The sequence below is a fragment of the Trifolium pratense genome, linkage group LG6, assembly GCF_020283565.1.
Source record: "Trifolium pratense cultivar HEN17-A07 linkage group LG6, ARS_RC_1.1, whole genome shotgun sequence".
In the NCBI taxonomy this organism is placed as follows: Eukaryota; Viridiplantae; Streptophyta; class Magnoliopsida; order Fabales; family Fabaceae; genus Trifolium; species Trifolium pratense.
In genome coordinates, this window is record NC_060064.1 from 4,600,876 (window position 1) to 4,627,548 (window position 26,673).

Below are 26,673 nucleotides of genomic sequence, written 5' to 3' on the forward strand. Positions count from 1 at the left end.
ACTTGTACGATTGTTCAAGGTCTAATGTAAAGTCAGACCCCTCATGACCGAAAATTCAATATGAACCGGCTTTGTATCGAAAAGTGAACTTATAAACCTAATGCATTAGTAACTCTAAATTATTACCATAATAACATGTTACTTTTTATTCTTCTCCGATTTGGATTGTCTTAGCTCACAAATCTCATGCATTCACACGCACAGTGATCGTTGGATCAATATCAAATGCTTTAGATTTCAGGCTTCATATTTTAGAGTTTAAAAAAACAAAATATACTTGTTTACTTTTTGCATTCTCCCATCTTGATTCAATGATCACTAACATTCTAACTGTGTGATTTTCGTCAATTTGTCAAAGCAAGAAATTCATATCTAGCCATGCAAGTGACACTAGCTAGGACATTGAACTTTTTTCCTTTTCTGACCTTGACTTTGAATAATACTAATTTAATTATATTGGATTACATTCCCTTGATAGATTTTTTCCCAATACATTATTAATTTTGTGCCATCTGCCTTAGAGAAGCTTGTATATATTCACATTTATAATATTCATAATATAATATAATAATGTTCATGATGCTGAAAATGGGACCGAAAGAGGTTATTTTCAGCTAATAAAATAAACAATGTTCTTATTCCATTTCTAACATTGATTAATTGTACGTACATATCCACCTCCAAAGAGATTTGAATTATAATTTACTGTGTGATATATGCTTAATCCAACTTGTTCATCATTGCATTATATCTACCAAATGATCAATGAGCATTTCCCTTATCCAAACAAAATATCTAAAAAATCTTTTTTTTTCTCTCCCTCTCTGATCTTTCCTATCCAACTTAGCTATAATTAATTTTATATTTTTACTTTTTTTTTTTTTACTTTCTATATTTTCCAATTCAATCCACTTTCCTCACCAACACAAGCTTACAAAAGCCTTAGAAAAAAAACTTTGAATATTTTCAAGTTTCATAATTTTTTCATATAAGTAATATATGGATAGAGTAAAGGATTTGTCATCAAAGAAAGCAGCAGTTATATTTACAAAGAGTTCATGTTACATGTTTCATAGCATCAAGCAACTATTTTATGAGATTGGTGCAAGTTCAGCAGTATATGAACTAGACAATGATTCAAATGGTAGAGAAATGGAATGGGCTTTGAGGGGTAATTTTGGATGTAACCCTTCAGTTCCAGCAGTGTTCATAGGTGGAAAATATGTAGGATCCTCAAAAGATGTTATATCTCTTCATGTTGATGGTTCTCTTAAACAATTACTTATGGATGCAAAGGCCATTTGGTTTTAGTTATAGTCAAATTCAGAACTCTTTATAGTATTATGCCAAAAGAGGTGTATTAAGAGTTTTGATAATATTTTGGAGACAATGTTTAATTAGGATACACCTAGTTTTTCTTGAGTGTAATCCTATTTAAGTTTCAATTAAAAGTTTGTATAAAAAGTAATCTTTTTGTTACTTGATCTAAAAAGGCTAACTATATATACATGTCTATTAAGATCATAACATTTGGTCATTAGGAAGGTCCAATGTACGAGACTTACTGTGGGGGAGTCTAAATAAGTATATGTATATCGTATTATTTTTGCAAGTAAAGAAGCTATTTTTAAGATTTGAATTCGAGACTAGCCCGTCGTCACAAGGAAGCACATCAACCAATAAGAATAAATCACATGAGTGGATTTAAATGCGGTACTCACAAGAAAAAACTTGTAGCAAATTTTTGAATTTGCACATATAGACTTACATATAGTTTGTTCTTATTGGTCGATCGGTAAATACCATTAATTTATGAAAGGATAGATTAGAAAAATCTTTATTATTTTTATGGAAAACAAAATTTTATATTGATCAAGTGGATATTATGAATCTTTAAATAAGGGGATCTAGATACCACATTCATAGCAATTTGTCAAGTGTATCAAATCGTGCAACTAAGGGTATGTTTGGTTCGGGGTTTTTGGAGGGGAGGGGAGGGGAGGTGAGGGAATATTTTAAATGTTTTGTGTTTGGTTCAAATTTTATGAGGGGAGAGGAAGGTGAGCAAAATCCCTCCAATGACCAATTTTTGCTTCCCCCCAAATTGGGGGGATTTGGAGGGGAGGGGAGGTGAGGAGAGATGAATTATTATAATTTTAATTACATTGACATAATTATCCTCATATTTATTTGAAAATACCAAAACTTTCCTTTTAAAATTTATATTAAATCATACTAAGTTACTAGAACATCGACCCGTGCGGTGCACGGGTCTCATTAGCTGTAAGATATATAATGATTAAATAAGATATGATAATTTTAATAATGTAAGGTATATGAAAACAGTTGAGTAACATTAAACGATAGTTCAACAATAACTTTGGAAAAATATTCATACAAAGAAAATTATGTTATATTACGAAAGATTTTCTTATAGACCACATTCGAAGTCTTAGTCGTATCTTCACCGTCGTCATCGATGATCAATATTTTTAATCCTTTTCTAGAAGTAACTCTTGAAATTGCAACATGCAACTGACCATGTGAAAACACTGGCGACGGAAGATATATCCCAACATGCTTTAAAGATTGTCCCCGACTCTTATTAATAGTCATCGCAAAATAAATCATTATAGGAAATTGTCTCCGTTGAAATTTAAAATGATTTCTTACGTCTACATTTTGTGTGAGTGAAATATCATAACTCAAATATGTTTTTTCTTCATCAGGAATTAAATCCAACATATAATCATTTATTGTGCCGACTATTGAATTTTTAGGAGCTAGTATAGCTCTATTTTGGAAATACGTTATATCGTTCATGTTTTGTAAAAGTTTGGGATAAGTGTTTTCAATGATAGAAGCAAGAGGACCACCTGAATTTGGAATCAATAAATCTGATGGAATGTCAAGTTCTAAATCATCGTCGTTGTCATCTCCAATTTCTCCATCGCCAACATCCAAAACCCATTCAGAAAACAATCTTCTTTGTTCAACGTCTGCACTCGAAGCACCACCGAGAAGCCTCGTGTTTTTACTCAATGTTAAAACTTCACAAAAATTCCAAAAAACCGAATAATTAATAGTAGCATGAACAACTTCTGGCCTTGTACCTTTGGGTATTACAGGTAGAATTTGTCTAAATCTCCGCCAAAAACAACAACTTTTCCACCGAAGAGAATGTGTTTATTTTTTTCATCAACAAACTTGAGAATATCTTTTAAAGTTTGATCAACAGCTTCGAAACAGTGTTTGTGCATCATTAGTGCTTCATCCAATATAATGAGCTTTGCTTTTTGCATTAATAGCGCCAAAGGGCTTTTAGGAACTATGGTACATGTTGAAAACTCGTCAACATTTAGAGGAATACAAAACCTTGAATATGTTGTTCTACTGCCAGGTATAAGCAATGCAGCGATCCCACTTGAGGAAACTGTTAAAACTATCTCACCTTTTTAGCGTAATGCGGCTGACATGACCCTCCAGATAAATGTCTTCCTTGTACCGCCATAACCATAAAGAAAAAACTTACCAGGTTTGTTTTCGTTAACTCTTGTCATGATTGTGTCATATACTTTACGTTGCTCTCAAGTCATAGTTGACATCAATCTAACATGTTCCTCAACTAATGATTGTCTATTATAATTCAATTCGTCGTGTATTAAACTATTTTGTATATCAGGAACTAATGATGTGTCTACTCTATGCATTGGAAGATAATCTTTTAAACTCTTCCCACAACTACGTAACATCATCTCAATATCTGCTAGTGCATATTGTATCAATTGATCATCGGTTAATATTAAATCTCCAATGTTAAAATCAAAATAATGAATGTGATTATTGACATGACTATGGTTGTGTTTGGTTGTATTGCAAAAAAAATTGATTTAGCAGAATTGAGTTTGATAGATTTGATTTTGGTTAAAAGTGATTTAAAGAGAATTGATTTATGTTTGGATACATTAACGTAAAAATAAAGGGTATTTATAAAAAATATCAATTCTTTTTCCATTTTTTTTTTGACAAAATTCTTTTTCCAATTTTAAAAAACTACAATTTAATAAAATGCATAATAAATAATTTAAAAAGTGATATAAGCAAGGTTATATGAGACATTGAAATGTGAAAGATGTTTTTTTTTAATAGATTTCAATATTGTTGAAGGTGTTATAGTATGAGAATATATATATATATATATATATATATATATATATAACTTTCCAAATCACACGTGATAATAACTTTTCAAATCTCACATGATAATTATTCTCTAAATTTATGATCCGGTAGAAAAAAAACATTGATCAGGAAAGACATAAAAATATTTCGTGATGAATAATATAGTCAACAATAATTTTGATATGATATACTTTTAAAATTGATGGTGCTTATCAATTATTGCACATAATTTTAATCACAATTGGTATACTTGCCATAATGGTTAGAAATGTTGTCTTGTATTGAAAGGTTGTGGGTTCGAATCCTAGTCAAGATAAAATGGAGGGAAAACGGGGAAAGCAAATTAGGGTTTAGAGTTTGCTTGTGTATACAAGCTTATAATATAAAAGATTTGCTTGTTGCCATTTTTTTTACGTTGCCAACATCCTGTGTTTATTTTTTTCCTGTACTATTTTTATTTTTTTGTTTTAATGTACTTTTTTTTACAAGATACTTGTTTTTATTTTTTACCTATCCTACAACATTTTTGGATGAATACTTTTTTTTTATATATAATAAAATGGGGAACACTTCAAGTGAGAGGATGTCTTATAATGAGAGATGAGAGGAATAATTAATATCCATTGGATTAAAATATATGGTTAAGATTTAATTACTCTCGTATATTCTTTTAGTAGCTTATGAGTCTCCTTCTCTTCCACTCTTGTTATTCTCCTTCTCCTTCTCTTCTCTTCCACTCAGAAAACCATTAACTTCAAAGATTTATTGGCAAAAAATGTTATGGATCACTATAATAATAATAATAAAGAAAATCAGTCACCATGCATCTAATTAATCCAACCCCTTTTGAACGGTTTCCAATTTTCATTTTTGCATCTACTTGATTAGAAAACCATAGCTTTCTATTTCCTAAGTTATTGTTTTTTGCCAGATATGGATTTGAAAGCACAATATATGGGTCTTAAATTGAGATTGATATAACCAAAAATATTGATCAGCTCTATTGATAGAAATTACTAGGAAGAATCAATAATTGGTGGATCTTACAGCTTTTCCAAAAAAGAACGAGGAAGGAGAATTTTGAGGGAAAACAATCATGTGCAATTAATTTTATTTGGAACATTTAATCTACACCGTAAAATTTAATCTAATGATTATTATTTGCTCCTCTCATCTCTCATAATAACACACTCCTCTCACTTGAAGTACTCCCTAATAAAATGAACACTTTTTAATTCGTTGCACTGTACATATAGGGAGTACTTCAAGTGAGAGGAGTGTGTTATTATGAGAGATGAGAGGAGCAAATAATAATCATTAGATTAAATTTTACGGTGTAGATTAAATGTTCCAAATAAAATTAATTGCACATGATTGTTTTCCCTCAAAATTCTCCTTCCTCGTTCTTTTTTGGAAAAGCTGTAAGATCCACCAATTATTGATTCTTCCTAGTAATTTCTATCAATAGAGCTGATCAATATTTTTGGTTATATCAATCTCAATTTAAGACCCATATATTGTGCTTTCAAATCCATATCTGGCAAAAAACAATAACTTAGGAAATAGAAAGCTATGGTTTTCTAATCAAGTAGATGCAAAAATGAAAATTGGAAACCGTTCAAAAGGGGTTGGATTAATTAGATGCATGGTGACTGATTTTCTTTATTATTATTATTATAGTGATCCATAACATTTTTTGCCAATAAATCTTTGAAGTTAATGGTTTTCTGAGTGGAAGAGAAGAGAAGGAGAAGGAGAATAACAAGAGTGGAAGAGAAGGAGACTCATAAGCTACTAAAAGAATATACGAGAGTAATTAAATCTTAACCATATATTTTAATCCAATGGATATTAATTATTCCTCTCATCTCTCATTATAAGACATCCTCTCACTTGAAGTGTTCCCTATATATATATATATAAACTATCAACAAGTTTTTTTAGGAAAATTAACTATCAATAAATTGTTTTATACATATTTTCATATTCTACACATTATATTTTAGAAGTGCTCTAATATTTTTGAACATAAAAAATTTTGTTAGAATTTTGCATTTGATTATTTCTGGAGTTTTCGGTTATTGAGTTTTCATATTTAATTGTTTATGTAGTGAATACTGAATAATTTTAAAATGTTGAGATTTTGTAAAGATGACAAGGATAAAAAAGTAAATTAATTTTAGAATCCCTCCCCTCCCCTTGTGAACCAAACACATATTTAGTAAAAATCTCTCACCTCCCCTCCCCTCCCCCTCTTTTGAACCAAACATAAATATTATCCTCCCCTCCCCTCACTTCCCCTCTCCTCCATTAAAATTCCTCCCCTTCCCTCCCCTCCCCTCCTTCTATTTCGAACCAAACAGACCCTAATAGTACTAAATGCATATACATAGATTGTGTTTAGTTTATTTTTGGCGTAAATCAGATATCATTTGCGTGCATAAATGTAACAACTAATCTTTTGAGTTTTGTGGAGCCTAAATGAATGGTAAATTCTACCTAAGAGTTCTAACGATGATGCATGCCCAAACCTAGGATCGAAGTTAGGACCTTAATTAAACTAAAAGAGACTCTCGTCATCATATCTAAACGTTCTCGGGTGGATTGTGTTGAATTTAATTGTGCAAGAAAGTTGAAGTTAATAGTTTTAGCAACCATTACAAATTTGATTACAAATTATAAAAAAAAAATGAGAGGAGTCCCTTTAGAAAAATAAGTTCAACGACCAAGATATTTGACTAATTAAGAGTCCCTTTAGAATAAATTATTCGGGAGAACTTGAATTAAATTTCTGGTGGAATTAATTTTTTGCCAGATTTTATTTATTCTTACGCCGAGACCCTAATTCCTAAAGGTCACTTATCAGTTAAAGCATTAAAGAATGCCCTTCATGATTAATGAGCACATGATAAAATTATACTCATCCTATACAGTAAATAAATATCATGATTCACGACAAAATATTGGTCAGACTTTATTACCTTGCGGCCGAACTCTCTATTGGAACCTTTTTTTTTAAGAATGTTAACATCAAAAAATATCATAACTTCGGTTATCACTAACTTATTTTTCAATAGTAAGGTAATCTTAAAATTGATTCAGTAATGATCACATAACGAAAATCATTAAGAATAAGAATCATCGATGATTAAGAACAAAAAACACCAATTGCATAAATATTATGAGAATTCAATGACATTAAGATTAAAAGAGGTTCTTCTTTGTCCTAGGTATTTAGCTAACTCGTGATGATCTTAATGTTAGTTTATAATTCAAATGTTGCAATCTACTTGTGTTATAAAATATAGTTAGTTTTAAGTGTTTGTTAAGTGTTGTGTAATTAACTCAAGCGGTTAGAGTTAGTTAGATGTAAAAAAAGTTAATAAAGAGGGAAGTTAGTTATAACAGCTGTGACTTGGAGTGTAAGCAACAGCTTTATATACTTGTATCTTTGTTCAAAAGAAAGTAATGTGAACAAGTGATCCTTCCCTAATATCTCTTCTTTCTCTCTCAAAACCTTTTCCTCCAATATTGTTGATCAATTTTGAGTTTCATAATTTCGTAATTTCTGCTTTTCTGGTTTTACACCAGTTTGTGAGTGTGTGAGATTCATCAAGTGAGATTTTGTTCCAACACTTAATACATACAACAATGAAAGAGATGAAAAATTACACATGATTGATGGATTTGTTGTATCTTCAAACTATTTTTCCTAAAGGCCGAGTCTTCAACTTTATAGCCTGCCAAATTAATGTTCTGGTCCTCTTCTTACAATGCCAAATTAAATGCTAGACTAACAATATTAAAATATCGCAGAAATTCTAAAATATTGTAAGAAATTTATGTCATCGCTTGACAAACTTATCGCAAACACTTTGCATTGCTGCATTGAACACATGGCCTACACGCCGTCAGCCGAAAGACTTATGCCGTTAGGCGATCCACGCAAAGATGAAATATTGTACATTTTTAGTCATCGCCATGTGAACATATTGTGCCACAGCAACACCAAGTGATCACGCCTTGTCCTCACTCCTCAGGCTATGGAAGTAGAAGCATCATCTGAAATATTTCAAAGTCCTCGACGAGTATATCCCCGCCACCAGACGACACTACACTAACCAAAGAAATCTGAATTATTAGCATAATCGTGCTTCTTTTTCTTCTCCCCTTTTAAAAGAAATGGATGTATAAGAACATGGAGAAGTTTGTATATATTCACATTATTATAATATAATGTACATAATATAATATCAGAAAAGATATTTGAACAAAAAATTTAGACAAAAATACGACAATAATATAGCCTGCCTACCTTGCGTAAAAAAAAATAGCCTGCCTACCTTTTTGCTATTTTTTAATATTTTCTCACATATCTCGGGCTACGTGTAGAGACTTAAAAGATGTACGGTATTTATATGTTGTTTAGAAAAAAGTTGTTCAAATAGCAACTCTCATATAATATTCATGATGCTGAAAATGGGACCGAAAGAAGTTTTTTTTTTTCAGCTAATAAACAATATATGTTCTTATTCCATTTCCGGCATATTGATTGATTTGTACGAACATCCACATCCATGATCCACCCCTATGATATATTTGAATTATATCATTTACAATATGATGCTAAATTCAACTTGTTCATCATTAATACATTACATCTACCAAATGATCAATGAGAATTTCCCTTATCCAAACAAATATACGAAAGATCTTCTCTCTTTCCTATCCAACTTAAATATATTTAATTTGATTTTCCACTTTTCTATATTTTATACAATATATAATCCAATCCACTTTCCTCACTAGCCACTATAAATAAGAGTTGATGAAATCTCAAATTTCACAACACAAAAACAAAAAGCCTTTTGCAAATAAAAAAAACTTTCAATATATATTTCTATATATAGTAATGGATAGAGTAAAGGATTTGGCATCAAAGAAAGCAGCAGTTATATTTACAAAGAGTTCATGTTACATGTGTCATAGCATCAAACAACTTTTCTATGAACTTGGAGCAAGTCCAGCAGTATATGAATTAGACAATGATTCATATGGTAGAGAAATGGAATGGGCTTTGAGGAGTAATTTTGGATGTAACCCTTCAGTTCCAGCAGTTTTTATAGGTGGAAAATTTATAGGATCTTCAAAAGATATTATATCTCTTCATGTTGATGGTTCTCTTAAACAATTGCTTATGGATGCAAAGGCCATTTGGTTTTAGTTATAATTACATTCAAAACTCTTTATTATATATGCCTAAAGTAGTGTATGGAAGGAGTTTTGATAATAGTTTGTGGACAATGTTTAAATAGGACACATCTTGTTTTTTTCTTTCTTGAGTGTCCTATTTAAAGTCTGTATAAAATGTAGTCTTGTTTTTGTTATTTTAATTTCTAAAAGGTTAACTATGTGTCTACTAAGTTAAAATTTGATCGTAAGAGCGGTCAAGTACACTAGGCTCTACAAAGTGGGGTCTGAGGAAGGTAGATGTATGTAGAATGTAATATTACTTCTCTAAGAAGAAAGGTCGTTTTCAAGTTTGAACTTGTGATCTCTCGATCACAAGGTAACAATCAACTCCATTTCACCAAAGGCTTCTCCTAAAAAAAAAAAACATGGTTGTATATTTGAATGGTTGATGGGAATTAAAATATATTTTGATTGAAAACAAAATCTTGTACTCCCTCCGGACACATTTATAAGAAAATTTGACTTTTTGGCATATTTAAAAATGGATGCATGTAGTCTATAGACTACCTGCATCCATTTTTCAATGTACCAAAAAAATCAAATTTTCTTATAAATGTGTCCGGAGAGAATATATTTGAGTAATGGAATAGCATAAAGTCTTTATATAGAAGGCCTTAAACTGACATAACTAACTAAATTTCGTTTAACTAATTATTATATAAACATCCGCTTTACTGTATTTTTTGTTTCTTAAACGTTTTATTCACCAAAGGCATTCCTATTCAAGATACTACTGTTGGACAGTCAACGTAGACATCTCTCTCAATTGGAAGACAAACCATGTTCCGGTTACACATTGCCTCCAATTTTATTTTATTTTTGATAATGTCATTGCCTCCAATTTAACCATGAATTGTTTTTCCTATTTTAACAGTATAATAAATAGTCATTCATTCATTCTATTGTAGGCAAACTTGCTGTAGAATAAAGTTTGCATGGTATTAGTGAGGTAGTTTTCCATTGAAATGAAACTTGTTGGTTTAGTAAATACTCTATCCGATCATTTTTTACAAGAGACATTTCATCTTTTTAAATATATTGGATATTTTTTTTGTGGTTTTTCACCACCAGTTGAATTTGGTTCAGGGGTCAGTTCTGGCATCAAGTGGTTCCAACCCCCTCCCGATCGCAGTTGTGGGGGATCGAACCGCGGTTCTCCCTACCAAGTTCAGCGTCAATCACCACTGAACCAACTAACAATTGGTAGATATATTGAATATTAATTAATGTATATGGTGATTATAGACCAGATATTTCAAGTAGGAATTAATTCTCCCCTTGGTGCTGGAAGCCAACTAACATTGATATTCCAAGTGTTGAGATGTGTTGATTCCCAACCATTCATATGGGGGACCTGGTTCGAAGGATATAATAATAATCAAGTAGGAGAATCACTTTGATGTAGAGATATATTCAAATTTTGTAGTGTGGAATGTGCATGGCTTCTATTAATATGCTACCACTTATATTATGTCTCCTTTATTATTCCTTCATATCCATGTGGTAAAGATTATAATGTCTCACACACCCCAATAGGGTGATCAAGGTTTTAGATAGATGTCACAAGTTGTATTTCAATTCTTTATAACCAGAAAATAGTACTGTTGCAATCGCAAACATAGCCGATTCACTCGCAAGACACATAAATTAAAAATTACGACATCGCGGTCACAGTGTCACTGTGACCGCTGGGTGATGATATACTTAGTTTATTTGATTCTACAATAATAAAAATTGATTTTAGTTATAAGCAAGTTAAATATAAATAACTAGTTAATATAAAATAATAATGATCACGTGTATACAAGTGTCATTTTCCTAAAATTTCGATTCTCAGTAACATTTCTTATGACTCATGTTGATTTTCGACACAAATTTCATCACTAAACTAAATAAGTTGTGTATCCAAAATATTGGGTGCATAACTTTTTCCTGAATGACTTTTACATATTCATTTGTAAGCAATATATGCAAAGACAAAATTTTCTAAAATACTTTACCTGCAGAACCACTGATTGCAGATTAGTCAGTTATATATATATATATGTATTTTTTTGCAGGTCCCTATCCCATGAATATGATTATGTAAAGTTAGAGACGACCCGGTTATAGCGATTCCTTCCCACTTCTTCTCAAAAGGCAGTGAGTTTCTTTTCACTCTAATCATGTATTCCATAAGTGATGCATCTTAATAGAAAGAATCAAACAAGTTCAGTGGGTGCAACAAACAGAATCTTGTTACCACCGAAAGGCGCGCAATATCAGATTCTCAGCATAACAATTCAAACCATTTGATTGCAAAAATCAGGTAAAAATTGACCACATTCAAGTTCAACATTAAGAAAATTACATTAACTTAGTCACTGAAATTAAGCTACTGTTTTCATTTATTTATATTGAACAAAATATTCATACACAAATGGCTATAATCTCACACCTAGTCTATGTCTACTATACTTGAAGCATATGCTTGTAAATATGTCTCACAACTTGTTCTATAGAATAAAATCATACTCTTAATTGAGTATCTAAAAAGCACAACCTCTTTTCAATGTGTTCCCTAAGTTAGTTCCTATAAATACTCTCATTTACCATCATTTCATTTCAAAATAACCTCAACAAAACCTTCATATATAATTTTACATCTCTCTTACTTAAACTTCCAAACCCAATACAACCATCAGATCGAATTCAGTTTCGATTCGATCTGATGGTTTGGGCGCTCTAAAAAAATCTAAGGTAATATAATCTAAACATATATTATCTCAAAATTAGTCTCTCTTTTTTCTTTGTATTTTATTAATTTCTTTTTGTGTATATATTTAGAAGATCAACTACAACCACAAGCACTTCAACTTCTAACCGTATCATCGTCATCGTCGTCTTCGTCGAGATGGAGAAAGTGATGAGGTTGGCATCTGAAAAGGGTGTGGTGATATTCACAAAAAGTTCATGTTGTCTATGTTATGCAGTTAACATTTTGTTTCAAGAACTTGGGATTAGGCCTATGGTTCATGAAATTGATCAAGATCCTGAAGGAAGGGATATGGAGAAAGCTTTGTTGAGGTTAGGTTGTACTGCACCTGTTCCAGCTGTGTTCATTGGAGGGAAACTTATGGGATCTACCAATGAAATTATGTCACTTCATCTAAGTGGTTCACTCACTCAATTGCTCAAACCATATCAATCTCGTTCTTGAATCATGATACCTTAGCTTTTAGCTTCTTGGTGGAAGAATAAATTTGCTTGTGATTTAGTACATTAGTGTGACCTTAGTAATAGTACTATTGTATTGATAGTCTATGTAGTGTTTTTATATGTCTCAAGTGTTTTCTAGCATTTCATTAGCTATAATGTAATCACATAAATAATTAAATATATTCTTAATTAATCAAGTTTGATTTATATCCTTGTACAAGTGCACCAACAATCTAATTATGTATTTATGTTGTTTCCAATCTACTGTCATAATTTCATTTTTTTTTAGGCTTAACTACACATTTGATCCCTTACGTTTATTTTAGATTTCAATTTGGTCCCTTACGTTTAAAAAGTACCAATTTGATCCCCTACGTTTATTTTAGGTTTCAAGTTAGTCCTTTCCGTCAATTTTGTCACATGTGGCAGCCAATTTGCATATGTGGACTGACACGTGGCACTTGGACACACTGACACATGTACTGTTCAAACGGTGTTAGTGACAAAACTAACGGAAAGGACTAACTTGAAACAAAAAATAAACGTAAGGGACCGAATTGATACTTTTTAAACGTAGGGGACCGAATTGAAACCTAAAATAAACGTAAGAGACCAAATATGTAGTTAAGTTTTTTTTTAATAGCAAAATCGAATTATATTAATGATAAAAGTAGAGAAACATGAATTTAGTACAAGAGATATTCTATCCATTCTGAAATAATAAGTACATGTAGTACTCAACCTAAAAGTCAAAGAACAGCGAGGCAAATCCCCACCTAAAAACAAATGGCCGACCAAGAAGTTAAGGCAAGACTATCCAAAAACTACCTAACTAAATTGTCATAGTTTCATATACCCAGCCGGTTTCATAATGCTAACTAGGGTTTTAAAACAAAGGTTTGCGACCACAATATGATTTGTTAAATTAAGATTTTCGATATTTTCAGACCGCAATACTATTATGACGAATGAGGACTCCCTGCCGTGTAAATTTCCTCCTGTTTAATCTCCACCACATATTTTTTTACTGTTGCAAGATAACCATTCAATTAAAAAATGAATCAATGGCTAGGATAAAAAATTTACACCAAAGCGACTAAGTTTGGTCTAGTAGTAAGGAGTTTGAGTAGTATGCAGGAGGTTCTAGGTTCGATCTTCTCTGACTCAATTGTAACAAAAAAAAATTACTCCCTTCTGTGAAAATTAAACCGGAGAGGATCTCCTCTCTATTATGACAGCAATTATGACTGTATTAGTCATGTTTGACCGCTATTGTCTGTCACATTAAGGAATGTGATGCGATCAACTCTCAAATTGAAGTGATTCCAACTGTATATATAATATAGTACTAGTACCATGGTTTCTTACCTGAACAAGTGGACATGACACAGATATCTAAATTTGAAATTTTATTATACTATTTTTGAATTTATTCACGATATATTAATTAGCAATTCAAAAATTTGTATTCATTTTTCATGAGATTATTATACATGGATCTGAGCGAATTCATCGAATTTTTAAGACAAATTCTTGTAGGTGAGATTTTGAGTAAATTATAATTTTCTTGTGTATATGCATGAATTTTTTCCATCCAAATAATGAGCCATTTAAAACCTTAATTTAACGAATCATATGGTGGTCGCAAACCATGTTGTACTCCTAATAAGCAAAATTTTGTTAGCCGTACATATGCACCATTGATATTTAAATTCTTACTTCTAACAAGCAAAATTTTGTGATATTAACAATGGTGCTAAAAATTAACATTTTCCTATAAATTAAAACATGAGGTACTAGCTATAGGGGTGATAGCTAGCAGTACAATAAAGAGCATATTAAGTGATTAGGCTCAAGTGGTTAAAGAAGAATTATTTAAAAGAATTTAAGTTTATGAACAATTTTTTATCGGACTTTACTATACAATTATGTATGAACTCCAAATTACCAAAACATTTTTCTCCTGGAAACCAAAGATTAACACCAAAAAATTTATAGTATTGAGGGAGTAGTAACACGAAAATATTTCATCAATAAATTTGTAAACAGCACAATAATCCACCAAAAAAATTAAAGCTGTTGCAAAACAATTATGGTTTTATTTTTTTGATGAAATGCAAAACAATTATGGTTTTGCTTGTCTCAATCTGCATATGCATATTATATGGATCAAAATCAATTTTCCTGTCACCTATCATTTTCATGCGATATGGATCAAAGAGTGGAAGCTTTTCTATGGACCAAAAAGTTGTAAAATAGAAAAGCTTTTCAAATTTTGTAAATTTTTTAAAGGGAAGAATAGAATATGAAGGTTATATAGAAAAGAAAGATATTGTGCTGGCATCAAATTTTTCATCTGTTGGCATTGCCACATGTTTAAAAGTTGAGAGGAAAATTCTTTCTTTTATGGTTTAATGGATTCTTCAACTTTTATCCCACATAAAGGAAGGTATTACATTCCTTATCTCGTGTTTATTTTTATTCTCTTCTTTTTTCATCCACATTCATCAGTCAATATCAAATTACAGGAAGGCATATTCTAGGCTAGCTCTATAGCAAAACATGAACCAGGTTCGTCCAAGGAAGTAATGTGTATTAATTGGAATTCAAGTGTGAACAAAATGAATAGTATATTAAAAATGTGACTCATAAACCTAATATTTTTAAGATTTTTGGTAGAGATTTGGTGTTAATATCTCCTGATTATTGCGATCGATTTAGTGTCGAGATGTTTTTTGTGGTTTTGATTATTTAGCTCGTTGTTGCTCTTGATACTCCTTGAACTCTCCAACATATATTGTCCCGAAACCATATCCAATAATTGATGTGATAAGTGTAGCCTTAGATTTTAATCCGGTAGTTTAGATTTTAAAATCTAGGAGCATCTCAAATAAAGATATCTAGTGAGTTTCATAAAATTTGTAGCAGTGTTTAAATAAAGTACGGTGTCATCGTTAAGGTTTAGTTGTAATAAAATATTCTATCATCATTAATATATGGTATCTTATGTTTTTTTACCATTGAAGCAAAATGTGTATAAGTTGCAAAAATATGACTTAGCATTGAAGAAATTCGGATTTTTTATTTCTTAGTCTCACTTGCAATTTTGGTTACAGTTCATATTTTTGACAAAAATAAAAAGTAAATAATGATGTTTTTAAACCAAAAAGTGGTGATTTTTGGCTTAAAAATGCTAACTCTTGAAAGATGAACAAGTGATGTGAAGGTAATCAACTTTCATTGTATTTTGAATTATTTTTTTGAAACATTTGTATTTTGAATCTTGAATACCACAGTCCCAACGATGTTGGAGATCCAATACGTACATACGGAGTACTCCGTCTTAAAGACTTTTTTTTTTTTTTGAATTTATCTTAAAGACATTAAAGTAGCTTAATGTTTGTTATAGAACCATGGTCATCAGTCAACTACTACCATACTCCTTCCGGTTCTAGTTATAAGATAACTTCCATTTTTTAGATTTATTAGAATGTTAATGTATCTAAACTATAATATAATCCAAATACATTAGTTTTTTAATAAATCTAAAAAAGTAAAAATTCTCTTATAATTAAATCTAGAGAGAGACTATTAGCTTAGCAATAAATATAGGAACAGATGGGGCGTGGAACGGTTCGGTCCCTATATCCTCTGCTAGTAATATGATCCACATATTTAGGAAGAAAGGATAAAAAATACTCCCTCCGTCCCAAAAAGAATGACCCATTTTGAATATATGCACTATTCATATATATTGTTTTGACCATATTTTTCTACTAATAAATAAAAATAAATATTAACATATAAGATGTTGTTAGATTCGTCTCGATGAGTATTTTCAAAATATCAATTTTTTATAATTTTTACTATTATACAATTAAAGATATTAGTCGCCAAAGTTATGCATTGGCATGCGTGTTTCGGTCAACTAGGTCATTCTTTTTGGGACGGAGGGAGTAGTAGTAGAACCGTAGAAGAATGACGATATTTGTTTTTTTAAGGTAAGAATGACGATATTAATAATAGCAAAATTGGCGATATTCGGGTTTTATTTACTATCATCACTAAAGAAACTGTTAATTAGTTCTTCAAATGTACTATTAAGAAAGCAACATACGGAAAAGTTATCTTAAAATTATATAGTCAAATTTTTTAAAAATATAAAAGTCTGAATACAAGATTTATTTTTTTTATTTTCTTAATTATTGTCGCAGTATAATTAGTTAGTATGACTCTATATTTAACATGAAACTAAAAATATAATAGGAAACTAGGAATATATTATTTAAAAATATTTATTTTATACAAATTATGTTGAAAAAGTGTCGGAAAAATGCATCGTTCAATTCAAAATGTTGTGACATGGTGAAACATAAATTACTTTCATAAATGATGTGAGATTTAAAAGTTATAGGAATTTTTTTTTATCAACTTTTATAGGAGTTAATGGTAAGAATAAATATTTTCAAGTTGTGGCTTCATGATACTGACAATATTCTAAATTGCAAAATAGGTTTAACTCGGGATTGGATTCTTTCAGGTGAAAAGAGAGGTTCAGTGACATTTCCTTTCTTTAAATTAAAAAGATTTAAAATAGGAGTGATGAAAACTGAATGGTCAGGATTTGCTCATGGGAGAGAATTCTTTTCGTTTAACTTCCTTCAAGTACCGCAGTATTTTAATTAGTGCAAATCCGAGGAGAAAAATTATTTGACATCTAATGATTGAAGCAGTGAGATCTATATTGTTAAATTGGAAGAATAAATAGTTTTCTATCGATGGTCATATAATAAAGATAGTTGTATCATCTCTTCTAGTTTGCTTCCTCTTTTTTTTTTTTAAATAGGTTCATATTTCAAACAATTTTTGTAGGGAGGAATGGAGGATGAGAAGAAAATTAATTTGATAAACTCGGATATTATGTTTGTAGGCCTTTTGAAGAGTTGTTTGGAAATTAGAAATTTGAGGGTCTTTAATTTTGCAATTTTAGAAATTAGAAATTAAAAATTTTAATCTTGAAGAGCGGTTTGGAAATTAGAAATTGTTAGGGCGTATGTGATGCTCTCTTTTTTTCTATATGTTTTATATGAGAACAAATCTTCTTCCGTGTCCAGCGTTTTCAGTTAAATCTGAACCACATATTTATTTTTGTTGCTAGTTGCCTGAACTATTAAAAAAGCATTGAAGGACCAAAATTAAAATATTAATCCCTCTCGTGAAAAGTACACGAGAGAGGATCCATTCTCGCTTTTTTTTTTTTTTTGTGGTACAATTATCCATTTCTGTTTTATATACTTATTTTGAGAAACTCACAACACAACTAACATTTTTTTTATGAAATTTTCAAAATTTAATGCAAATTAATCTGAATCAAATTGAATCAGATTAATTTTTTAAAACGATTTACTATTGATCATTTTTATTTATAATTTTTTAACATTTTTTCTTATGAGATGGATTTTGAAGAAAATATGAATGATTTTTTTTTATAAATATTTTTTTTGGTACATTTTTATAAATAATTTTAAATAATTTAAAAGTGTTATTAATTTAAATATTTCATTTTTCTCTAAATACCATCTCAAAGAAGAATTTAATTTATATGCACCGTCGGTGTAAAGTTATTTTGCACATGCGTCCAATAATATACCGACACATTATGTATGGTCATTAAAAACACATGATGTGTTACATTCATTAAATGATGTGGCAACGCGTTATTGAATGTATATGTAAAAAAAAATTACACTGACGATGCACAACAATTAAACTCCTCTCAAAGAAAGTCTTGATCAATCATGATTGGCAGTTGGCACAATATTTCTTAATCAACCGACCCCCTTCCACACCAAACGAAAACGCAACACGCAAAGAATCACACAAGCAAAGCAAGCATTGGATGGGTTTATCCGTTGTAGGCTTGTTGTAGACCCGGTTGCAGAGAATAAAAATAGTAGTATTTCGTACTGTTAGATCTCTTCTCTCTCTCTCTCTCTCTCTGAACTTCAGATATAATAAAGAGAGAAAAAAGAAAGAAAAAAAACGCGGTGAACAAAACGAACACACGCCACGCTCAGATCTCTACCTCTTCAATTCACTATCACTTCTAACTGAATCTCCATTAATGGCTTCTTGACCAGGTACTGCAACTCTCTCTCTCTCTCTCTCTCTCTCTCTCTCTCTCTCTCTCTATCATATTTTTCATTTCTTTGCTGAATTTCACATTTAGATATTTTTTGTTTAATTTCTTTCTGATTTATATTGCAATTGAAGTCTTGTTCGTCTTTATTTAGTATAGATTCTTCGATTTACATTCAATTCTAGGGTTTAATTTGTGCTGAATATTGTAGAATTGGTTCAAATTTTTAGGAATTTGAACAAACGGTTATGATTTAGATTTTTTTACAGTTTTGATAGTTCGTTGAGAATCGGTTATGATTTTAATTCTGTTTGATCCGTTGGAATCTGATCTGTATTCAGTTGTTTTGATCTTGAAATTTTTCTATATGGACGCAGTGATATCTAGAGTAACGATCGTTTGGAGAAGCAATTGGATCATATGAGGTGTTCACTTGGTTGGATTGCTTCACCAGCTTTCAATTCAGATGTTCAATTTTTGCAAGCTTCTTGTAATAAGGAAATTTCCCTCAGACTTATTATACAGGTTAGTGTTGGATAGATAGCATTAGCTTGCATGTTGATTATTACGCTGATGTAGATTTCTTTGATAATAATTGAATTGTGAGTGAATAAATTGTTGTTGTTGGAATGTGAATTTATATGCAGGTGAGCAAGGTGAAACCGTATCCTTTGATCCGAGGAAGTAGTGTTTTGCAGTTTCCCAAGCTTATTAGAGGTGGACATCGGTTATCATGGCAGAAGGAGAAGAGCGTATTGAGCTTAAATTCCGCATTTATGATGGAACGGATATAGCACATGATACTTATCCAGTATCTACTACAACAGTGGGTGCCCTTAAGCAAAAGCTAATTGCTGAGTGGCCTCAAGGTTAGTCGTCTTGGTTGGATGTATCTGTATCTTTTTCAGTAAGCTGTTGTTTTGAATCATTTGATTCTCCTGTTGATGCATTTCACAACAATATTTAAATTAAATGTCAAATTGATCGAAATTGTTGTCACATGAAATATTGATTTGGTGTTACAATATTTTGGATACTAATTTAATGTTAAGTGTGTCATTTGAGCATGAAAATGCTACTAGTTTAGTCTTTTGCCAACTTAATTTTATATCTTGTAGACAGTTAATAATTCCTTTTTTTCCTTTATATCGAATCATGGTTGCAAAATATTCCATAAAGAACTCACTTATTAAACTTACCTTTTGGCGGACTGACTGTCCTGTTAGTTGAGGATGACGATAACATTAACAACCATCATGCCCTGTCCTGTTAGTTTTCATGAAGTATTAGTTAAGAGTATGCCATTTTTTCTTATTACACATATCAATCCTTTTAGTTACAGAAATTCATGCTGTTCTTCTGTAGTTCTACTTGGGAGTCCTGTCTCACTTGTTCAGCCAAATTTTTTTAAAGAAACTTGCATTGTCTCTCTTGCAGATAAACAACTCATTTTCCTTTTCTCATTAATAATACATATATCTGGACCTATAAACAAACATATATCTGTAAATCACCATTTTTTATTTTCTATTGTCTGCCACATGTTTACCTTACCATTTAATGGAATCTTCTGTTTACAGGCAAAAATGTTGTACCAAAGTCAGTCAATGATGTAAAACTTATACACGCCGGTAAAGTTTTGGAAAACACCAAAACGCTTGCTGATTCCAACATAACTTTCAGTGACATCCCTGGTGCTATTACCATGCATGTTGTAGTACAGCCTGCTATAGCTAAAAAAAAGACAGGTTTGTGTAATCTTTTCATCTATGCTTTTGCTAAAGTGGTATTGCTACGAGTACCTTTGTCCGGGTAAAGGAATAACATATTAATAGTAATAAGTAATTGGAATTGGAATCTTGAGATAAATACAATTTGATAAATACTTCAATCCGAAGTCTTAAACAAAACTCTGTAAAAAAAAAAAATCAAGCAAAACACCCAAAAGGTGGCACAAGATATGAAGGGATGAAGTTACAATTTGTTTTATTTAGTAACAGACCAATCAACTTATTACAGTACTAGTTATTAATTATTAGCAAAACTCGGTCTTTTGGTTGAACTAGCATGTGACATCACCTCATTGCAATGCCTGATAAATATGCATCCTAGGTTAAATGACACCAAAATTTCAGGGGAAGCAACCTTGTTGTGTATGTGCTTCTTGTACCCAACAAGTACTTGTATTGGTGCATTACAATTTATAACAACCATTTCAAGATAACTCATACATTATATATTTAAATTTTGTATTGTTATCATTTAATTAAGTTGATTGTAAGCCATATAGAGTTCACAGTTTATCTCCTTACCCCCCGTTGTCAATTTCTGCCAATCTGTGTACATATAAACATTTTACTTGCATTACTGCAAATATATCCATTTAGTGATTTATACTTAGTTGCCTTTGAGATGTACTCTTACTGTTTGACAAACCGAAGTGATACATTGCTATATTTGTCACATGCAGAAAAGGAGAACAAGCAAAAGATTAATTCGTGCTCATGCTCATGCACTATCCTATAGATTAGAAAGCATGCCTCGTGGTTACCATTGAAGATAAGGTTGCAATTTTTCTATTTTTAACTCTGGAGGATGATGGGTAGGCGGGGCTCTATCCAATGGTATTGTGTTTAGACATGTTTGGCTTTGTTAAATCTTAGTTGCTTGCTTCTATTAATGTCCAATATTCATTTCTAGTTTGTCTTCAAAGTGAAATCAGATATCAACATTGTTAAAATCTGTCCTCAACAAGTACAATAAGGGTGTTGCAGGCCACAAATCGTGCCGTGGCTATATAATTCCAGTTCATGTGCCCCCCCAGCATTCGATGAATGCATATTTGTTTCGAACATATTTTTAGGAAAAAAAAATCCCCCCTTCTTTATAGTAAGTATATGATTTAGCTGGTGGCATTATGCATCACGTCAATGTTTAATGACAATGAGCAAAAGAATTGTCGTATCCAAATGGATTGGCTTAGTGGAACCTTATTAGATTTACGATGGGAAAATACTTACAAGGATATTATGCTTTGGAGCCCTGGCTCAAACACTAAAAAAGTTACATGAGAAGAGGGTGGATTGATACTATAGGGAGAGGAACTTGGGGAAGTTCATCCAAACAAAATTCGTGTAAAACTCTTTTAACAGTGTCTTCACCACGGATTGTAATGTTTATGCTGTCTTTAGGCCAAAATTACCACTTTAAATACTAAAGTGATGTTATCAAAGTTTAGCTGACAATTAGAGTATTTGACAAATTGTCAATTCAGATACAAAAAATTCTGCAATTATATAAACATGAAAAATAAAATTACCTAATAATGATAGTTTCTCATCTATGTTATGAAATTCATTTCTACATCTTAATTTTGTTTAAAGAAATTTTATCTTATTTTCCGTATGCTTATAGAAACTGAATGGATCCAAACTACTATAAAAAAACTTAGGGTGCGTTTGATTTGCTAAAGGATAAGTACTGAACAGAACAACACAAGATAGAACAGCACAACACATGGCAGAACAACACAAAACAAACTTTTATGATATTGAACATTTTTTTTTGTATTAACACTGTTTGGTGAATAAAATAGTATTTTTGTATTTTAGACGACTTGTACTTGGGACAAAAAGTTGTGTTGTGGTTTAGTGAGGGACAAAATTTTCTATTTTTGTCCTGTCTCTTGCTCTACAGTTTGTCCGGTCCCCAAAACAGTTTTACAATCAAACATAGTACAACTTAAGTTGTCCTGTCCCGTCCTTTATTTTTTAGCAGATCAAACACACCTTAGGGTCATTTAGCTTAGTTGGATTAACTTAGGTTATAAAGACCTTTGTAGTTATAAAATCCTGCAATCAAATACAGTAGTATTTAAAAGATTTTGTAGGTCGCCTATACGGGTAAAAGGTGATGTTAAAAAATCATCACAAGACACATAAGCACTGTTTGGTAAGTCTAATAAGCTAGCTTATAGCTTATTGAAGTAGCTTATAAGTTTGTTTGAAAAAAATGTGAAGTGTTTGATAACGAGCTTCTCTAACTGGCTTATAGCATTTTTTAATATGTTATTTCAAGTAGTGTATGAGCTTATAGCTTATAGCTTTTTCATTTTATTCCATATTTAACCTCATTAAATTTATTTATTTATTTTTTAAAAAAATTATAATAACTACCCACTAACACTTACAAAAAAAAAAAAAACTACCCACTAACCGTATATTTTTATGTCATTTTGTACTTACAACAGCTAAATTTGCAAAACACTTTAATTTTATTCTACTGGCTTTTCAGCTATAAGTTACCAGCCATCAGCTATCAGCTATAAGCTAGCTTTTCAGCTATAAACTAGCTTATCAGCTATCAGCTATCAGCTAGCTTATAGCTTATTTTTACCAGCCATAGTATGTAGTTTTCAATAGAGATCTTAAGAAAAACCTGTTGAAACTTTGAGCTAAAAATATAAACGTTTCAAACTTCAAACTGGCCTGTATTAGCAAATTAAACAACCCCTTATCAGTGCATCTTTGATTGACGAAGACCCCACCCAGCATAGGAGTGTTGAGAAATCTTTTCTAGATAATTCCGTTGAACTTGGGATTCTATTGTGCAATTTAGAACTATTTCTTTCTGGAAGTCGGTATGTGAATCCCATTATCAATAGAATAGACTATAGAGTCGGTATGTGAATCCCATCAATAGAATATAGGAAAGCATTCATTATTTAATCTGTGCTATTATCCCATGTGTGTGCTTTTATAAAATGGCAAAGTCGCGGTAACGTGGTAACTTTTTTTGGTTACGCGGTAACGTGGTAACTGTTTCCAATCATTGATAAAAAAAATAAAAATGAGATGAGGTCAAAACTGTGAGAAAAAATATAGTGGATTAATCAATCATTTTCAATAATTGAGATTGCATACTGCGTTAAGCAGTTACAGCAGGCAATTCAGATTCATCACAGAAATAATATTTTTATTTTTCGTTGCTCAATTTTTTTTTACACAATTTTCATTGCTCAATTGGTATCTGCAATTGACATTAATTCATATCGTGGGGGTTTAAATTTAAAACTGATTTTTTTTTATTCATTTTTCTCCACTTAAATGTGCTAGTCTAGTTGTCAAACCACTTAAAAAAAAGGAATAAATATCTTTGATGCAATACATACTTCTAAATAAAATACGAACTCACCATTTTTAAATGTTTCATAATATTAAATATATGAATACTTACGTATTTTATTTATGTATAGTTGATTACTTTTAAACAAATTTAAAAGGGAAGAACAGAAAGGATGATTTATCTTTTTGTGTTCAATTTACCAAACAAATAATTCGCATTGTATTCAAGTGGTTAATAAATTCATCTAAAAATAATTATTCAAAAGTACTCGAGTTGACTCCTCTTTTGAGAACTTGAGATTAACCAAAAAAGAATGCCAAACAAAAATATCATTTTGATGAAAATGCAGAAAAATGGCAAACATGTATATTCTGTATTTGTAAAATTTGCTTTAATATATATCGGGTAAATGATCATTTACCCCCCTGCAAAATAAGCAAATTTTCGTTTACCCCCCTGTGCATATTTTTTTTCTGTTTACCCCCTGCAAAAAATAAATTCTCTCATTTTGCCCCCTGGCTGTACAGCAGGACATGTGACTGTGCAAATCTGCTGACGTGGCTTGTACACATGGAAAAAATCATTTATATTTTTTTAAAAAATTCCACGTCAGATATTTTTTTTATAAAAAATAAATTTTTTTTCCTACAAAATAAACGAACCAATTTTCTTATTTTCTTTTCCCAAAATTAAAAAAAAAATTCCTACAAATAATTTTTTTTCCTACAAAATTTTAAAAATTATATTTGTTTTCCTACAAACGAATTTTAAAAAAAAAATTCCTCCCAAAATAAAAAAAAACGAATTTTCTTATTTTACTCCCAAAATAAAGATTTACTCCGAAATAAAGTTTATTTCCAAATTAAATATTTTAAAGATTTATTTTCAAATCTCTTTGAATTAGAAAAAAAACATAATCTTTAATTTTTAAAAACAAAACCTTATTTTTTTTGTTAATCTCTTTGAATTAAAAAAAAAAATAGAAGAAGAAGTTTTATTTTTGTTTTCCTCTTCTACCAAAATTATATGTGATATTATATTATGCAGCAAAAAAAAAATAAAGCAAAATTATGCTTCAATTCTTATGTGATATTAAATTGTGCAGCAACCTTAGCTTGCACTATATCTGCAACTCTAAATTATGCAGACAAAAATAAAGATTCTATTTTTTTAATTAAAGAATATTTGAAAATAAATCGTTAAATTTTTTATTTTGGGGACAAAATAAGAAAATTTAATTTTTTATTTAGGCAAAAAAAGTTATTTTTGTACGAAATCTTTTTTTTTTTTTATTTTGTAGGAAAAAATTTATTTGTAGGAAATTTTATTTTTAATTTTGGGAAAAAAAATTCGTTTTTTTTTTTTTGTAGGAATTTTTTTTTTAAAATATATTATGTGACATGGAATTTAAAAAATAAATATAAATGATTTTTTCCACTGTACAAGCCACGTCAGCAGATTTGCACAGTCACATGTCTTGCTGTACACCTAGGGGGCAAAATGAGGGAATCTATTTTTTGCAGGGGGGTAAACAGAAAAAAAATCTGCATAGGGGGGTAAATGAAAATTTGCTTATTTTGCAGGGAGGTAAATGATCATTTACCCATATATATCTATACCAAGGCGAAACCAATAATAAAGACAAAACATTGTGTTTTTGTGTAGCTTTTTTCAAAAATCCCAAAATACCCTTAACAATTTTTTAAAAATTCATACTCTTCTTTAATAACTTCCAAAAATCAATTATACTGTCTTTTAACCTCCAAAAACCAATTATACACTACTACTTTCTCTTCATTTGTTCCAATATTCTTTTATAATAAATCTCTGTTTACAATTTATATACGTTAACAACATAAAAAACACGGATCACACAAATGAATACGGAATAATAAACTACACCATTAAACATTTTTGAAAAAGATCGAACTCACGTCCTTCAGATAAGAGGCAAGCTTCTTTACCGCTTGGCAGCTTCACCCTATGTATGGTCTATTATTAAAGAATAAATTGAGTGAACATACATATTATCCCATTTATTATCTAAAGAAAGTGTATGACAAATTGACTATGACCCCTTTAAATATGTTAGGTGAAAAGGGTCGCTGTGATTAAATTATCACGTTTTCTCCACAAAAATCTCATTCACCTCATTCAAATTATGTGAAAACCCTTATTTTTCGGGGGCAAAAGTGAAATTCATGAAGATCCCGTATAGAAGAAAAGATTTTGGTAGATGATTCATTTCATACTTCACTTCACTGGGTTGGTTGAAGTTTGAAGAAGGGGACCCAGATCTTGTTTCCAGCAAGTTCGGCTAAAAAGTCCTTTTTGTACAATTTGGCCCACAAACGTAAATATTCATTCATCATGCACGCGTAAACTTTGTCTCCGGTCTACAAAATGACATAAGCAGTGTTGAGTTGAGTTTGACTCTTTGTCCAATAAATTTTAATCCCTTTTCCTTAATCCCAGTTATGTTCAATCACCCTTTGCATTTGGCTCATGCTAATTCCAACAAGCTATTCAATTATTTGAATTTTGATCATCTCAACTCTCATGTATTTTTCTTCCTACAATCTATTCGGTGTATGTTTGGTTTTAATTATGGAGCATCCAGAATTGATTCTGGACGTGTAGAATTGATTCTGACTTGTTTGGTTTCTCAAAAGTAGAATTGATTCTGCCTTCAGAATTGATTCTACTTGAAGCTAGAAATCGTAGCTTCTGATTCTAGAATTGATTTTTACACTCAAATTTTTTGTTCAACTCACTTT

General features: G+C 30.8%; 4 protein-coding genes and 1 pseudogene across 5 annotated transcripts; 4 read left to right on the forward strand and 1 right to left on the reverse strand.

Annotated features, from left to right (window-relative positions):
* Positions 1 to 941: 941 nt before the first annotated feature.
* LOC123891623 (glutaredoxin-C11-like) lies at positions 942 to 1,750 on the forward strand. The gene has a single exon (XM_045941531.1). The coding sequence runs from the start codon at positions 1,000 to 1,002 to the stop codon at positions 1,309 to 1,311; it is 312 nt and encodes a 103-aa protein (XP_045797487.1). The 5' UTR covers positions 942 to 999; the 3' UTR covers positions 1,312 to 1,750.
* Positions 1,751 to 3,155: 1,405 nt separating this feature from the next.
* LOC123888764 lies at positions 3,156 to 3,752 on the reverse strand (annotated as a pseudogene).
* A 5,012-nt stretch (positions 3,753 to 8,764) lies between these two features.
* On the forward strand, positions 8,765 to 9,822 carry LOC123890669 (glutaredoxin-C11-like). Its single transcript, XM_045940325.1, has one exon. The coding sequence runs from the start codon at positions 9,011 to 9,013 to the stop codon at positions 9,404 to 9,406; it is 396 nt and encodes a 131-aa protein (XP_045796281.1). The 5' UTR covers positions 8,765 to 9,010; the 3' UTR covers positions 9,407 to 9,822.
* A 2,192-nt stretch (positions 9,823 to 12,014) lies between these two features.
* LOC123889685 (glutaredoxin-C13) lies at positions 12,015 to 12,840 on the forward strand. 2 transcript variants are annotated; one of them, XM_045939131.1, is made up of 2 exons: positions 12,015 to 12,174; positions 12,262 to 12,840. In XM_045939131.1, the coding sequence occupies exon 2, from the start codon at positions 12,329 to 12,331 to the stop codon at positions 12,632 to 12,634; it is 306 nt and encodes a 101-aa protein (XP_045795087.1). In that variant the 5' UTR covers positions 12,015 to 12,174; positions 12,262 to 12,328; the 3' UTR covers positions 12,635 to 12,840. The 2 variants fall into 2 exon arrangements, with proteins under 2 accessions (XP_045795087.1, XP_045795088.1); XM_045939132.1 differs by having other exon boundaries at positions 12,023 to 12,174; positions 12,265 to 12,840.
* A 5,587-nt stretch (positions 12,841 to 18,427) lies between these two features.
* Positions 18,428 to 21,512, forward strand: LOC123888207 (membrane-anchored ubiquitin-fold protein 4-like). The gene is made up of 5 exons (XM_045937176.1): positions 18,428 to 18,773; positions 19,150 to 19,297; positions 19,420 to 19,641; positions 20,353 to 20,520; positions 21,243 to 21,512. The coding sequence occupies exons 3-5, from the start codon at positions 19,506 to 19,508 to the stop codon at positions 21,296 to 21,298; spliced, it is 360 nt and encodes a 119-aa protein (XP_045793132.1). The 5' UTR covers positions 18,428 to 18,773; positions 19,150 to 19,297; positions 19,420 to 19,505; the 3' UTR covers positions 21,299 to 21,512.
* The last annotated feature ends 5,161 nt before the right edge of the window (positions 21,513 to 26,673 follow it).

Excerpts from the sequence above, each read along its gene's own strand:
- LOC123891623 (XM_045941531.1), top strand. The coding sequence starts at position 1,000 with ATGGATAGAGTAAAGGATTTGTCATCAAAGAAAGCAGCAGTTATATTT.
- LOC123890669 (XM_045940325.1), top strand. The coding sequence starts at position 9,011 with ATGAAATCTCAAATTTCACAACACAAAAACAAAAAGCCTTTTGCAAAT.
- LOC123889685 (XM_045939131.1), top strand. The coding sequence starts at position 12,329 with ATGGAGAAAGTGATGAGGTTGGCATCTGAAAAGGGTGTGGTGATATTC.
- LOC123888207 (XM_045937176.1), top strand. The coding sequence starts at position 19,506 with ATGGCAGAAGGAGAAGAGCGTATTGAGCTTAAATTCCGCATTTATGAT. Across the intron at positions 19,642-20,352 it reads AATTGCTGAGTGGCCTCAAG|GCAAAAATGTTGTACCAAAG; the intron begins GTTAGTCGTCTT and ends TTCTGTTTACAG. Across the intron at positions 20,521-21,242 it reads TATAGCTAAAAAAAAGACAG|AAAAGGAGAACAAGCAAAAG; the intron begins GTTTGTGTAATC and ends TGTCACATGCAG.